This window comes from Hypanus sabinus, chromosome 7 (genome assembly GCF_030144855.1).
Source record: "Hypanus sabinus isolate sHypSab1 chromosome 7, sHypSab1.hap1, whole genome shotgun sequence".
Taxonomy (NCBI): Eukaryota; Metazoa; Chordata; class Chondrichthyes; order Myliobatiformes; family Dasyatidae; genus Hypanus; species Hypanus sabinus.
In genome coordinates, this window is record NC_082712.1 from 33,308,821 (window position 1) to 33,326,104 (window position 17,284).

The window sequence follows — 17,284 nt, forward strand, 5'->3', positions numbered from 1 at the left end:
TGCTCCAGTAGTTTGCTTTTTTCTCTCCCCACTGTTGATTTGATTTGTTGTTTAAGTTTGGCTCCTGTGAAGCTGAACTGGTTGCTAAATTCCCAGCATTATTCAAATTTGCAGTGAGCTGGTCACTGGCCTCCTGGGTCCCTGATTGTTTGATCTCAGCACTATTAGAAGCTGAGAATAACCCTTCACAGCAAGTGCAGATTTCTCTGCTTCAATGAGCAAGAGAAGCCTCAGTCTGAAAAATGAACACATTGGCTGAGTGTTGTAAAGGATGGGGAAGGAGGAGGGAGACACTAATACAATTATCAGTGGGGAATCTGCTTAAAGATAATTCCTCCTGGATTTGGAAACTGTGCTTTATTGCAAATTGCGCACTGTTTGGCATACATAAACTTCGACATTGTTTGTGATTCTATTCTTTAAAAAAACCCATCTCTCGACCAAGTCTGATTTAGTTGAAAGCCTAGGCTTCCCAACAACATCAAAAGCTCACAGAGAGGTGCTGGAGGATTAGTTGATTCCAGCATTCCTAAAAAGGCAGGTACGTTTCGCCTATGGTAAACAGACTACCATGTAAAAATACCTCTCACTTCTTTGAATACAGCGAGGCTATTCAATATGATGGCTAGTCTTCCCCAGACCTCAACTCCTCTGCCTTGCCAGTGCCTGTAATTCCTGATCTTTCAAAAATGTCTATGATGCTTTTTTTTTAATGCCCCCAGTGATCTAGCTGTTACACCCCTTTGGGGCAGAGAATTCTGGAGATTCACCACCCTCTGTAAAAGAAGTTCCGATACACCTCAGTGCTTCCTAATTCTTGTAATAGATTTGAGATCCGGCTTCTAATGGAAACTTCTACAGGTTGATTGTAGTTATAGGGCTGAGTTGATGTAAAGAGATATAATGACATGGGGGTGAAACACAATTGACCATTCCTAATATTGAATTGGTATATAAAATATGATTATGGAATGATTCTTTCATTAGGGAATTGCATTCAAAATGTCTGATTTTTATGTGCTAGAGGTTAGAAAGCCTGTAGCCTACACACTCATGTCGATTGGTCTCTAGAAACTGTATGACTGTCTTCGTATTTCTTGCAGTTTGTGTTACTATGAACCAAAGTAATTGAACATTATAAATACAGTTGTTAGAAAAATACAAAAGCAGCAGTTTTTATAGTTTATCCTGCATTACTACTATAAATATAGTTTAATGTCTTTCTTTTATCTTTTAGTTTGACCACATCTTGTGCCCACCATCCTTCCCATTTCGGAAATCCAGCAACCCTGATCTTGCTTGTGGCTCTGGCAAAACTTTGAAATTTAACAGACAGCTAAGTGAAGATGCAAAGTGTTTAAGACGAGGAAGTCTGGGGGGAGCCTTGACTGGTATGTAAAAATAACTTCATTTTTAAAAGCTACTTAATAGATTTAAAAACCTTTTTGTTAGTAATAATCTGCTTGATGGAAAATGAATTTTGTAAAATAGTGGAACTTTTTGTTCTACTTGTGTGTGTTCCTCCATGCTAGCATCACTTTTCATTACTGAGAAAAAATCCACTACAAAACTTTTACTCTAATTAGCTGTCTTATTTGTCTTTTTCAAAGAATTATGTACTTCATTTAGACCTGGTTGAATTAGTTTCTGAAGATCTATTGACCGATAAAAATCACTGTATTTTTTGGTAAATATTTTGATTTGCGTTGTTTTCTATTTTTGGGTTTTCACATTAGGATGTGGGGTTGAACTTTTGTTACTGGCAGCAGTATACAATTAAAAGTTCCATATAATCCTTAAACAGTAAGAACTAAATATGTATAAATTAATAAATCATGCCTTTTTAATCCCTTCTATTAATTCGCAGTAATATGATTAAAAAAAAGCAGTGAAATATGTCTTGACTCTTTTGATACAGTTATTATAATAGAGATGATAAAGAATTGTGCTCATAGAAACATAGAAAATAGGTGCAGGAGTAGGCCATTCAGCCCTTCAAGCCTGCACTGCCATTCACTATGATCATGGCTGATCATCCAACTCAGAACCCTGTACCTGCTTTCTCTCCATACCCCATGATCCCTTTAGCCACAAGGGCCATATCTAACTTCCTCTTAAATATAGCCAGTGAACTGGCCTCAACTGTTTTCTGTGGCCGAGAATTCCACAGATTCACCACTCTCTGTGTGAAGAAGTTTTTCCTCATCTTGGTCCTAAAAGGCTTCCCCTTTATCATTAAACTGTGACCCCTCGTTCTGGACTTCCCCAACATTGGAAACAATCTTCCTGCATCTAGCCTGTCCAATCCCTTTAGAATTTTATGTTTCAATAAGATCCCCCCTCAATCTTCTAAATTCCAGTGAGTATAAGCCTAGTCGATCAAGTCTTTCTTCGTATGAAAGTCCTGCCATTATTGAAAGAAGTATGTCATTAATCTGTGAAAATGGGGTGCATATCTTAAGTCCCGATTATGTGACCACTGACAGTCTCTGGAGGGTATTGACTGTGGCTGGGGTCACCCATCTTGTAAAGACACTGCCCAGAAGAAGGAAGTGGCAAACCACTTCTGTAGAAAAATTTTCCGAGAACAATATGGTCATACACCACAGACAATGATTACCTGCGTCATACGACACGGCACATAATGACGATGAATGAGGTGAAGTTGACTTTTGGATAAATATTGACCAAAAAACCCCACTAATCATGCTTTAGCAGTAAAATGTTTACTCGTTTACTTAATGTTAATAATTCTTTTCGACTCTTGTATTTATTTTGGTACAATGGTGTTAGGTTTGCAAAATTATGTTAGAGCATAGTACATGATTTAAACATTACCTGTTTCCCTAAAATATAAAACTGCTCTTAATGTGGGGTATGCTTTTCTTACAGAGCGATTGTTGCTCAAATAAAAATGGTAGTACGGTACAGATGTGTCTCAGTATAACTAGCATTTCTAATGAGGAATATAGAATGGCAAAGATCCGTGATGTAAATATTTATTGTGAGATTATGCATGCATAAAAGAGACACATGGGATGCTCATTATTAGTGTATAATGAATGGAAAACAACCCAGTACATCTTTTTGCTATTATATTTAATATTTAAACAAATCTCATGCCTTATATTTCTTCTATTGATTCTTTGGGGAATTTCCAAATTGGACGATAAAGGTAACATGTATTGGGACCTGTGAAATGCTTTGTTCTGTACCAACCAAAATGATTGAATGGAATCCCTTTGTAAATGTTGACAGCTGTCATACAATAGACAAAAGACCAATTGGAGGGTAATCATTTTGAATTATCATATTCAGTTTTTAAGACATGCCATCTAATTAATGTGGATAATCTTGTGCATATCTAGATGATGCATTTTTGTGTGAAAAGCTCAACTATGATAAACCTTCAATCAAATTGCATAGAGTATCAGCAGAGATGGAAGCAGGAAAGATAATATTCATCCATCAGAAACTTTTGATGTTGATGATGGAGACCTAAAGTTTTTGGGTTAGCTGTGAAGGAACTGCACAACCTTAGTCCCATCCCAAGGTTACCCATGAGATTTGGACTGACTTTCAGCAGATATTTCATCATGTTATGGCTGTAGACCAGATGCTGGTAAATGGGACAGCGACTTGATGTTGGCAAGGAATCTGCCTGTGTACAGTATGACTGTTTAACTCTGATATTCCTGATGTCCTTTCCAGGGATCTTGAGTGGCAGATAAGGAAATGAGTCAGTAAGGTCCTTTAACTAATCAGGTTGTAAAATCTTCGCTGTGACACCTTAGAGATTAAACCAGATACACTGTATAAGGCAGACAATTGTTTTCTTAGCTGTTTTCACTGATTTTGCTATGAATGCACAGAGAATATTACACCATTCTCTGTGCATTGTAGCAAAATAATTGTAGTGCAGGGCTTCCCAAGCTTTTTTTTGCCATGGATCCCTACCATTAACCGAGGTGTCTGCTCCCCAGGTTGAGAGCCCGGTCCTAGTACATTCTGCCTACCTCTTATACACTTTCCAGGTAACATGCCTTTTGTAAATGGAGGTATGACAACAGTATTTTCTGTTGTTGTAGGAATGTAGAATGACTGCAGGTGGCTCCCTTTGGATCGGCTCCTCTTTGCTTCCTTCCATGTCTAGCCTTACTCCTCCTCGGAAGCTCTGCTCCTTGATCTATTACCAATATATTATCTGGAAAATTAAAATGATAATTTCAATCCTTCTACCCTTTCACATGCCTTCCTTTGCTGTCTTTTCTCCTCCCCCCCCCCACCCAACTAAAACATCTTTTTATTTCTAACTTATTGTAGTTCTGTTGGAACGCCATTGACCCAAAAATTCCCTGACCACCTGCTTTGTTCCAGGAATTTGTTCAAATTTCGAAGTATGTTTACTATTATCATATGTGTATGTCACCATATACTACTCTGAGATTCATTTTTGTGCAGGCCGACACAGTAGAAAAAAAGTAGTGTAGTAGCATCAATGAAAAGCTACACACAAGGACTCAGAAATAACCAATGTGCAAAAGAAAACGAGCTGAAAATACAAAAAATTAATAATAATAATAAATAATATTGAGAACGTGAGTTGTAGAGTTCTTGAATGACTGGCTCCTCTGGTATTTTGCTTTGAGAGTTATCTGATGGTAACATGTGTAAGTTGTCATTCTGCTTTTGAATCCAGTGTGGAAACAGGCCCTTTGGCCCAAGTCATCCATGCCACCAACATTGCCCAGCAAGTTCGTCCCATCTGCCTTCATGCAGCCTATAGTCTCTCCTATCCAAGTACTTGTCCAAGCAAGAGAAGATCTGCAGATGCTGAAAAACCGGGCAACACACACAGAATGCTGGGAAGAGCCTGGCAGCCTCCATGGAAAAAAAGCACAGTTGACAATTCGGGCCGATCCAGTTGCTTTTAAACTTGGCTAATGTACCTGTCTCAACCACTATTTCTGGCACCTCATTCCAAATGCCCTCCACCCTTTGCATGAAGTCCCTCATGCTAGCTAAAGTCATGCAATTGAGTTCCATTTAATCCAGCATGTTCTGAGAAATGATGCAGTAGTAGAAATTCTAATTCTACCCTACCTAGAGACTTTAAGATCAGTTGGATTTTGCTAATGTAAGGCCACTTTGGAAAGAAGTAGTTCTGTTTTAAAGATGCATGTGATTCTTTAGACTAATGGGAAACAAACTTTGTCCTACAGGAAAATACCTTCTTCCGGTTGCTTCTGCACAGGGGCCATGGCAACAGACAATGGAGACAACAAATCTTGTTCGTATGCGCAGCCAGGCGCTGGGCCAGTCAGCTCCTTCTCTCACTGCTAGTTTGGTAAGTGCATCTTTTCAAAGCTTTTGCATGTGTTCATAAAATAAATAAGGCCTGTGCTTGACAGATTGAGAAAGTAGTGCAAAAAATTCTAGTCACAACATTCATTTAATGTTTTGCTGCCTTTTTATTCCCCTTAAGTTTCAAAATCTCCTTGATTTGGAATTCACTGAATTGATGAGAAGTTACCCAAATAAAGGAAGAAATCCACTCAGATATTGTATGTGTATGTCCGTTTTTGACTATAATAAATAAATAATAAATAAAGACTATAATCGTTGCAGATTTGTATGTGAACTCTGCCCTGTTTCTAAGCCTGCTTTATTTTACATTGGTGTTCATAGTTGAAAATCTGTTGCCCAATCACTTTAGGACTGAACTGTATTGGAAGTACAGAAACATCTAGATAAAATATATTGGTATTTTAATGTGGTATTTTCATATGCCTGACATCATTCAGTATAGAAAGCAATAAAAAGAAAATGCTGTTATTGTATTTTTACAATGGTACATGGCAGCACACAGAAAATGAATGACCTTTGGAGGTGTTGTGATCCAGTTTGGGAATTTAAGTGCAAGAACATTTTGATCTCGACAACAAATTTCATGACAAATGTCAGTGATATTAAACCTGATTCTGAGGTTCTGATGAGAATCTTTGATCTGGTATTTGTTTGCCTGTTACAGGCAGGAGGTCATCGTATGTTAGCTGTTTTATCCCGAGCTCTGTCACAATAAGAGATTACCAGGAAGATGCAGGGAATGATTCAATTATGTTCTCAAAGCTTTCAAAAAGTATAACATCCCTTGCAAGTCATATGAATTGTCACTCCAAGATTACTCAATATGGGTTACAGTGAGAATTTCATTCATCAGGACAGTGCAGAAACCAAGCGTAAATGGTAGGAGGAGCATGTCATCTCCTGAGCTGCTCACCTCCCTTGCTGTTCAGCATCAATTGTCCATCAGTGGTAAGCCTGCATTTCCCACTTCGGCCTCGTCAACTGCCTCAGAATCCACAGAACTGCAGCTGGAGGCCTGTCCCTCAATCCTGAGGGACCAGCAAAGAGCAAGAAGACTGATATTTATAAATAAAACATTGTACAGTGTAGGCACTAATAATAAATTAGATATCCAAAGTTTAGTAAAAGAGAGTCTTGTACAGAACTTTAGGGAAACTGATCCAAATGCTGATAGGGCAGGACAATTTAATTCCGAGGCATATAAAACACATGCATCTTGTACCTTGCTTCTGCCCCCTCCTTCATCTGAGACTTGATAGCATAAAATGAAATGGGAACTCTATTAATACTGTTTCTGTGTATCAAGCACTAACAAGTTTGCATTAGTGCAAATACCTATCCAATATTTTTGAGGGGAGATAGATGGAATCTACAAAGGATATTGTTGGATTAGGTGAGGTAGATTTTGACTGAAGGGATGTAAGGAGGGAAATGTGAGGTTAAAAACTTTGGTAGGAAGTAAAGAAGGACAGAGTTGTTGATGTAAACAGTGGCTTTGCAGTGTCATAATACAGAGGGAATATTGTGTATAGTTCTGGTCACCACACTACAAGTGGGATGTGGTAACCAATAGAGGGAATACAGAAGAGGTTTGCCAGCACTTTGCCTAGAGTGGAGGGATGTAGTTGTAAAGAGTGATTCGCCAGGCTAGGTTTACTCGCACTGAAATGTAGGAGTCTGAAGTATGAGCTTATGGAGGTTTCTAAAATTATGAAGGGCATATGGTTTGTGTATTTTGTTTTACAAACCTAGTGGGTCCTAAAAAATTTTAAACAATGTCCTGTGTATGTTACTCAAAATGGCTTCTTTGGTTTGTTACAAGTAGGAATGCTTCTTTGTCGGATAAGTGTTTCTCTCGCCGTTGTTTGGCTTTAGAATGGCTGGTATGGTAATTGTATTCATTTGTTAATCAATGGGGAATGTTATTGTGTCTTGTGATGCTGGGAACTTGGGGGAGGGGTTTTCGCGGGTTTTTGGTGTGAGGAGAGTCGGGAGGAAGACGCCGAGGAAGGTGGACGTGCACTGGACTGCTCATAAGACCACCGGGGTGGTCCCAGGTGCGACGGCGGGGCGGTCGGATGGGTCGAATGGTTCGATGGTTGAGCTCCAACGAGTGCACTAAACAGACTGAACTTTGATAAGTTGGCGCCTTTTGTTTTTGTCTGTATATATTGTATTGCTTAATGCTCTTTTAATTTTAGTAAACTCTTTAAAGTGTATTTCATAACTGTATTTGTTGTGGGTTTGATACTGTTGGCGGGCGCGAGGCATAAAACTCGATTCTCACAGCACCTGCGCGAACGGAAGGTGGGTTGGTGAGTGGCTGGATCTCCGTTTCCCCTAGACATATACCAGCCTTTTGGGTAAGTGTTACAGTGATATAAAGACAGTGAAGTCTGAGGAAGAAATAAGGGATGAAACGTTTCAGGTGTTGATCTGCCCGGTGATGAAATGAAGGACCTAGACAGGACTGTTTCCCCATTTGCTCCTCAAAGCTCACACCAATTGGTTGAAATTGAGCAGTTTGGTATTGGGTGTCGTGGTCACATAGCGGTTAGCATAATGCAATTACAACATGGGGCATTCTGAAGTTCAGAGTTCAGTTCCGGCACCATCTGTAAGAAATTTGAACATTCTCCCTGTGATTGCGTGGCTTTCCTTGGAAAGCTTCAGTTTTCTCCCACAGTCCAAAGACGTACCGGTTAGTGGGCTAAATTGTTCTATGATTTGGCTTGTGTTAAGTAAGTGGTTTGCAGGCTGTGCACCTCAATGAGCCAGAAGGGCCAGTTTCGTGTTGTATCATCATTCAATCAATCAAAGCAGTCAGAAGCTTTCCATCTAAGATGGGGGTTTGGCCTCAAATTAGAGGGCACAGGTTTAAGGTCAGAGTGGAGACATTTATTGGAGATATTGGGACAGGATCTTTCACGCAGGATAGTGAATATCTTCTGGCTGCTGCTAACAGTGGCAGCAAATACAACGTTTAAAAGACATTTGGATGGGTGTGTGGATAGGAAAGACACGAGGCATATTGACCTAATGCGGGAAAATGGGACTATTATAGATAGCGAGAATAAAGTGGGCCGAAGGTGTCGATTCCTATGCTGTGTGTTTCTGTGATGTTATGAAATATTTACTTATTTTGTGCTTGTCTTCAGTTTCCTCCCAATTATTTCTGTTTTAAAAAAATGCTTTACATTTATGTTGTTGATGTCTTTTTGTCTGAATGTAAGTGGTTAAATTGGCAGGTATGGGAAAAATATAGTCATAAAATAAATTTAAAGTGGTCTTGATATACCAGGATATATGTGAATCAGTGTAATATAGAGCTAGGAGTCCATGAGAGACAAGCAGCTTCTGAGTGGCCAAGGCTAACTGAAGTATTTGGGAAACAGCTAAGTCAAAGGCATAGTTGAGAAGTGGAAAAGTAATGATGTTTGACATATTTCATACCGTAACATTCTTTCCTGTATAACATAGCTGTTAGTTCTCTTCAGATTTTAATAGCTTCAACCCTGTCCCACTTACAAATGAAAATTTTCCATTGGGTCTGTTCTGCCATTTTACTGAAGCAAGCCATCGTCATACTCCAGGTTTTCCACCGCCCTAATGCTCTCTCTGTCTTAATTACTTTTTCTGTTCTCTCTTAAATTTTTTCATGATCTACATCACATGTGTTTCTTGAGGCAAAAGTACCTGTTTATTTATTATTTTATTTATTGAGACGCAGCCCAGAATTGGCCGTTCTGCCCTTCGATCCACGCCACCCAGCAACCCCAGATTTAACCCTAGCCGAATCATGGGACAATTTACAATGACCAGTTAACCTACCAGTTTGTATGGCTTTGAACTGTGGGAGGAAACTGCAGCACCAGGAGGAAGCCCACACAGTCAAAGGGAGAGAGTGCTTAAAAACTCCTTACAGACAGCAGTGAGAATGTTCCCAGTGTAGTTTTATTTTATTCCTCTAACTTGTTTGGTGATTTTTAAGCTGATCATCTAACTTGAGCATAAAGATGCTCACTGACTACAGCCACCCATTTTGCACTGATCCTGTTTTAATCCTTCCTTTATTCTCCAGATTGTCTTCACCCCCCCCCCCCCCACATCTCACTTAGTGACATAGTAGGAGGAATTTATGGTGCTCAATTGACCTACCAAACTGGGAAACAAGAACATAGAATAAACCATATAATCACAGGATGAACATGAAGACTCCATACATATATCATTTGAGGTCAGGTTTGAACCCAGGCAGAAGCTCTGTCAACCACACCACTATTGTGTGTCAGAGTTCTACGTAGTTTGTTTCCTGAGACGGTTATAAAATTATCCACTGACATTTACTACAGAAAACGCAGTCCCATAGCTGCCTTGACTATCCCTCTCTCTATGTTGTCTCTTGTAAGAATACCATCCCTTTCTCTCTCTGCTACATCTCTTCTCAGGATGAGACCTTTCACTCCAGGACATTGAAGTGTGCTCCTTCAGGAAATTTGACTTCCTGTTGTGGTTGATAAAGCCCTCCTTTACATTCCCTTCATTTCTTGGGCATCTGCTCTCAAGCCTCATTCATCCCTCCCCACACAACCCCTGGCACTTTGCCCTGCAACCACAGGAGGCATAACACTTGTTCTTACACCACTGACCAGGGGCCTAAACAGCCCTTCAGGTTAAGCAAAGATTTGCGAGAACCTTCTCCAGTCTCGTCTCCTATATCCAATGCTCCAGATGAGACTCTCTCTGTTCTGGTAAGACCAAATCCTGGCTATGTTGCAAAGCACCAATGCAATGGGCATCCGTAACTTCTGGATGCTTGCCATTTTAGCTCTTCTTCCCATTTCTCCTACTGACCAATCTGTCCTTAGGCTCTGCATGGCTAAGGTGAGGCTTAAGGCAAGCAGGAGGAACAATACATAGTTCCGGCTGGTAGCCTAAACCCCACAGAATAAGCATTAACTACAATTTCAGATAACCTCCTAGTGCTTCCCTTCCATGTGCCATCCAATGCTTTAGTGATACGATTGTATGTACCTCAACTACTTCAGACCATGTCTTCTGGCAGCTGGTTCCATATACCTTCTCACCACCCTCCGGGTGAAAAGCTTTGCCCCTTGGTTACCTTTTTAAATCTCCCCTCTCCCCTGCCCCGTGGATGGCAGGGTAGAGAGCTGTCTCTACCAAAAGGGGTGTCAGATGCTTCTTCCCTCCACTTGCCTGTAGGTCACCCTTGGCCAAGGTGTAGCACCTGCTTAGCCCCTACGAATAGAGTCAAGTGGAGCCGTGGGAGCAGGTGGTGTATATGCTGGGTCTTGAGTGAATGGATTGATGTAAATTGGTCAGCATGGCCTCAGTGAACAGAAGGGCCTGTTTCCATACGCTTGTCTCTGTACGGTTATACCTATATAGATCGAGCAGGGATCTCTTTGAAGCCTTTTAGATACTGAAAGGCCTAGACAGAGTGGACATAGGGAAGATGTTTCCATTAGCAAGCAAGCCTAGGATCTGAGGGCACAGCCTCAGAATAAAGGTGCGTCCATTTAAAACTGAGATGAGGTGAAATTTCTTCAGCCAGAGGGTGTGAGTCAGTGGAATCTGTTGCCACAGAAAGCTATACGAGACAAGGTTCATGATTGGTAAGGTGGCTAAGGGTTACAGGAAAAGTGCAGGGAATGGGGTCAGGGAAAAAAATCAGCCCTGTAGTGGAACCCACTTACTCAATGAGCCAAATGGCCTAATTCTATTCCTATGACTTGCATTATTCCACCATATTCAGTATATGCAAGGTTTCCATGTCAGAAATTGGGAACTTTAAATATATTAGGAAGTCTGCAATGACTTTACAGGACTGTTATGGAAGACTTGACACTGACTAATCAGGCATTATAATGACAGTCATACAGGAGGTACAGAGGTCCCACAGACTCAGCAAGAACAACTACTTCCCTGTAGCCACCAGGTTCCTGAACTGACGTGTGCGCAACCCGAATCTTACCTCAGCAATGGAACACATCTGACACCTCCATGAACTTGCCCCTCTTTATTTTGGAGTAATGTATTGCTTTTGCCATCTTTTCTTTTCACTGTCTTGTATAATTTACATATAACTTATGTATAATTTATGTTTTGTTGTCTGTACCTACATGCCTGTGAAACTGCTGTGAGCAAGTGTTTCGTTGTACCAGTACATAATTTTACTGTGCACCTGACCTGACTTGAACAGCAACTCCCTGGTTCCTTTCCCGTCCTTCCATTGTTGACCTCCCTTCCATTCCGTATTTAATGAAAGACTGTGGGTGGTGACTTCTGGTATAACTCATTTGTAAATTTTCTTTCCTTCTTTTTACAATATTTTTATTCAGAAGAAAAAAAAAGATTTATAGAGTGCAACACATAGATACATCTCAACATAACTTGTGTACATTCATATATTGTAATAAAATTGATCAAAATGTTGTAGCATAACACATAAAGGTATACCACTCTGTAATCAAAAATTTAAAGATAGGTCATACATCATAAAAGAATTTTTTATATATATATTAAAAAAGTCAATCCCCTGCCAACTACCAAAGAAAAAAGCTGATGGATGACAATGGATAATTAGAAAAAAAACATATTCACTTAGGAAGAGTGAACTCTTCTTAAGTAAATTTTCTGAAGAGTGTGTATTCACTTGTAGCAGAATTCAGTTCTTGCTGAGGATGTTTTGGTTAGGAAGTACCAATGATTTCACTGCTGTGGAAACTCAGTCTGCTGGAAGGGGCAAAGATTCTTTGATTTCTATCACTGTTACCCTTTGCATGGATTGGGGGTGGTAGATGTAATGAAAATAAGCACACTATATCCTTTACTAAGGTACAACTGGAGATTTCTGTTTTAAAGGTAGCCTGACTATACACTTGGTGAAAGGCTCGACAAGCTTCTTGTCTAAGCAGAATCGAGCCAACCAATCAATTTTCTATGTGAGATCTTGTCTTCAAAACTCATTTACACTTGTTGCCACCTGAAACACTGGTAAATACTGTTGTTCCTGTGGCTTTGTTCAGTGCCCCCAGGCTGCGTAGTAACTTGATTTCATTTTCATTTCACATGCCGCACAATTGTAGCAGGGCTTTGCCTGGATTTATTGAGTTAAAGTCTATGATTCTTGTGTTGGAATAAAGGTCAAAATTCAGAATCTGGATGGAAAAACATCAAAGTTGCCACATAGAATGGGCAGATGGATCCTTTTAATATCTTATCCAAAAGGCAACCTGAAATAATACATTTTCAGAATTTTGATGTTACTGTGTGACAGGTGAGAGCACTGTCCTGAGAGAGGATATAGCCGTTTGTTTAGATGGATTGGGTATTGTTTCTCCAGTGGTCTGAGGTGCTGGCTGTAAGTAGGCAGTTGTATAGGAGAGTAGGGTCACTCTGCCGTATAGACCATGATGATTGTGTAGACTATGAACCTCAAGTGCCATTTTACTCAAATAGCCAATTATGTACGCCCACTGAAAGGGATGATAAATTCCATCATTGAAATCTGCCTTTGCTGATGGGTGGCTCCTGTCATTCTGGAGTTAGTCATTTAGCATAGAAATAGGCCCTTCGGCCCAACTAATCCTCTCTGACCAATTTGTCAATCTCAGATAATTTTATTTGCCTGCATTTGGGCCATTATCCCTTCAAAACTTTCTTATCTATGTACCCGTCTAATGAGATGTGGTCTGGAGCTGTGGATGCTGATTGTCTGAGGGCTTGGTTTAAGTGAAGTTTCATACTCTTGTATACTCAGCAAGTTGATGGTGTCTGATGATATCAAAGCACTCCTGAAAGTGTCGTCTTTATAATTCAAGTCAACTGCTGAAGCTGGGGGTGACAAGAGTACTGACGAAAGGAAATGAGTTCCTGCTCCTCAGTCTGACCAAGCCTCTCATAATTTTAAGCATCTTTGTGAAATTCTACCTCAGCCTTGTGAGCTGGTTGTTTGCAACACCAATCTCTCTTTGATTTTTAAATACCACCCTGACAATTGTCTTGAGTCTCCTCTGCATCTGTTGTGTCCTTTCTGTGGTGTGGTGATACGGATTTTGGTCAGCAGAGGGAACCGGTATGTAATCAAAAAGCATACTTTTATTGTTACCAATAGAAAAATTCAAAGGATTTGGTAATAGTTAAAAATGGCAGACAAAATTTACTGTCTTTTAAATTGTATTATCAGTGGTGTTACTTGAAGTGAACTGAGAATGTGTGAATCATTGCACTTGAGCATGATGGAAATTGCCATTTTAAAATGAAAAAACTTGTATTTTAAGTCAGAATTAGTTTGAAAAGAAATGAGCTGTCAAGTGCAGAGGATGTAAGTAACTGCTACAATTAACCGTGTTGTGGCTGTCTCTGTGGTGAACTTTCAAGAGAGTCACTTGCGCAGTCGATCAGTAGAACAAATGTGTTTTTTATATATAAAAGAGCACATGCTGTTTTCCAAATCTGAGTTCAGGACAAGATTGTTTTGGTAATGTAGAAATGGTATTGCACTGTTTTTGATGCATCCACCTTGTGGCACTGGTGTCAGGTCATGTCATGGGGGGTTGGAGCGGGGTGGAGGGAGGCAAAATTGATATTCACATCATCAAGTGCACAGAATGAAGCTGTGAAGAAGTGCCCTTCAAGGTTCTAATGAAGGAAATTCAGACCGATCTTTTTGCAGGAAAGCACTGGTAGGCAGGTGTTGCTGCAAAGGCGCACACAGCACGGCAATCAATCCACAACAACACACTCAGGTACATAGAATGAGGAATGATTGCAGGGAGAGTGATAGAACTCTCGGGTTTAAATGGGATCTGGAATGCGATGAATTCCACTCAGGAGGTCCTGTGCAATTGGGACTGGTTACCAGGGCACTCGCCGCAACCTCCATGAGAAGAGCCTTGAGTTGGTAACCCTGTGAGTGGGAACCCTTGCACAACTGAGTTATGTTGAGATGTGCCTCAAGCCTCTTAAATACTGCTCTCATGCAGAAACGTACCTGCGGACTGCCTAGGCACTTGTACAAACTGTTACTCGCCCTAGAACATTGCCGCTTCTACCTCTCACTCCATATTCAACATACCAACGGCACTTCACCCGTTCAAGTAGGATAATGAAAATATTACATGGCAAGAAGTTAGAGGCAGCTACCCTCTTCCTCCCCACCCCCCCAATCAAACTGGTGGAACTTTCCTCCTTCCACAAGTGAAGCACGTGCACTTAAAAAAAATCAGCTGGTGAGATGCCTCATTGGATCAGATGTCCATGTTGCCCAGAGGACCTGGCAGGGAGCCAGAATTGAGAAGATTTCATGGCCGTGTGGATGTGCTGCACAAAGGAAGCAACCTGGCTGACTGACTGCAGGCAATGACCAGGAGTGTGAAGAAGAATCTCACTGGAGATTGCATGGAGCCAAGAAACAGTGTTCTCTGCTCTGGCAGTCAAGTGTGTTCCTTTGAAAAAGCTCATTGACAGTCATGATTACAAAGACAAAGGGAATCTAGACAATGTCCTGCTTCAATGGAGGTGTTGAGATGATCCTGGTAAAGGTTTGGTTTCTGCCATGTGAGATATGCCGTGCAGCATGGTCCCATTGAGTAAAAAAATGCCGTTCATGAGCAGATAGCAGATAGGTTTCCATGGTGTGAAATGACTGAGAGCATGAGACTCCCCCCAGATAGGACACCAGTCTATCACGGGGTTAATCCCCAGCATTTTGCTGGTACCCATTTTCAGCTGGGTGGACTGGAGCAGTGTGTGGTTAAGTGCCTTGCTCAAGGACCCAGCATGCTGACTTGGCTAGGGCTCGAACTCATGACCTTCAGACTGCTAATCCAACACCTTAACCACTTAACCACGTGCCACCACTGTCCTTCAGGAGCTGTGGACATTTATTCTTCTGCTGCAGAACCAGAGGCAATGGTGCCCACTTTCTGATTTCCACATTTCTCTGGAGTGAATTATTCCTGCACATCTAACTACAAAAACGGAGTGACGAGATTAGGCCCCCAAAACCTGACTTGGTCTTTTGGCAGGTTCAGAGGTTGAAACAGACATCCAGTGATCGTTGCTGTCAGCAGATAATAGCACCATTATCTGGTCTCAGTCCCCTTTACGCTGGTGGGCAGGTTCAGCTCCTTGATATTCTCTTCTGCACTGGCACCAATTTAAACTCCAAGCCAGCAAGATCACACATCTTGTGTGATCATTCATCTGAGACTGCTGCTTTGATAGGGATCAACAGTCTGGCTTCCTTAAGGATCATCACAGACATTTGTGGGAATGGGAAGGGGAGCATCAACTGGCATTATGGCCTGGCACACTGAGCAATTGAAACCATTTCACAAAAATAAGTGCTGGGTAGGCATTTAGCATAAATAACCTTTTATTCTACATTTCTGTATCTTTTAGTTTCTAATAAGATGCATGTAGTAGATGCAACAAAATTATTTGTAGTAGCATCACAGACATGTAAAATTAGATGAGCAGATTTCACAAGAAAAACCTTAATTAAATGAAACTGAACCTTTCAAAGAAAGAACAGAATTAGAACAGAAGTACTAAGTATATTTTAGTGCGAAGTGATCAAAATAGTTGTCGTAGTGCTAGACGTAATGATTAGCATTTTGCTGATTTGTTCAATAGTTGAAGGGAAATGGGTGCTTTTGAGATGGTGATTTGGGACACGCTGCCTACCTGATGTTGCCTCACTGAGCAGGGTATTCATTTCAAGCCAACTGGAGTAAGGTCCAGTTGATGGATGCTCTTTGAATGCAATGCACCAGGAGTGTGGAATAAATACAAGTGATGCTGTTGCTGCCATGTGATGTAGCTGATGGATGAGCTGGACGTCCGATTCTTCACGTCTGCTCAGTCTGCTGTTCAGGGGATTTATGGTGGCACTCTTTAAAGTTTGGTCTCTGATGGGCTGAAGAATGTTAGACTGTATGAAAACAAATGTGAGCTGGTCTCCAAGAGCTGTGCCTGGGATTCTTCAGTATTTTTGTTTTCATTATAATCTGTATAAGTGGGTAAAATGGGATTAATTAGAAATTATTCTTTAAACGGGATTGTGTGACAATCGTGGTTTGCATCTACCTAGTGTGAACAGAGTGCATTTTGAACTTGTTTTACCCCCAGTGAGACCTCTTTAACACTTTCAGATTGCGTGTTTTGGAACAATTAATTGGTTCAATAGTTTAAAACAAATCTAACGACAAAATGAGTCTCACAAAGATTTTTCCTTGCTAATTGATGCTGGGCTTCAGTGACTTAAAATGTTAGCTGTTCAATGCAATCCTTCCCCACAATGTTTCAATCTGCTCAATGTGTTGAGGTTCACTATTCTCAGCTGCTTGTTCTGCTGCTCTAAATATATAATGTGACAATGTGAGAAATATGACAGAGATTGGGAGCATATGTCTGGAATGATAGTTAAAATTATTCTAATCTCCACCCACATTGTCGTCCTGGCCCACAGACCTACAGAATGTCTTGGATGATGATTTGAAAATGTGAGCCTGCAAGAAAATATTTCTCATTGGAGAAGTCCACATGTTGTCTTGTATCTCTTAGCGCTGTGAAAGTAGGGTCTCTGCACCTGGGTGCTTTTCTGCCTGCATTTCTGTGGTCCCTGACCCTAACAACATCACTTGTGATGATGCTGAGCTGATGTTTCTAGTGATGAAGTGCTTCTGGTGGTGCCCCTCTGGAGCCACCCATTGACTGAGATCCACAGTGGTTCACAACATTCCCTGCAGGATTGATAATGCTAAAGAAAACTCTGCCGTGCATTTTACATTCCATTTAGAGCTGCTTTGTGAAGTATCAGAGTTGTGTTGCGTTAAAATGGCATTGTGCTCCTTGTTCCCTTGAGACTGTTCAAAGTACATTTTATTAT

The 17,284-nt window shown here is 40.7% G+C and overlaps 1 protein-coding gene across 9 annotated transcripts in view; it reads left to right on the top strand.

The window, feature by feature from the left end:
- Positions 1-17,284, top strand: part of LOC132396665 (microtubule-associated serine/threonine-protein kinase 4-like) — a 398,948-nt gene that overhangs the window by 95,599 nt on the left and 286,065 nt on the right. For all 9 annotated transcript variants that reach the window (XM_059974425.1, XM_059974427.1, XM_059974426.1 and 6 more), the window contains exons 2-3: positions 1,238-1,391; positions 5,223-5,347. In XM_059974425.1, the coding sequence (XP_059830408.1) occupies positions 1,238-1,391; positions 5,223-5,347 (279 nt within the window). The remainder of the gene's footprint in view (positions 1-1,237; positions 1,392-5,222; positions 5,348-17,284) is intronic.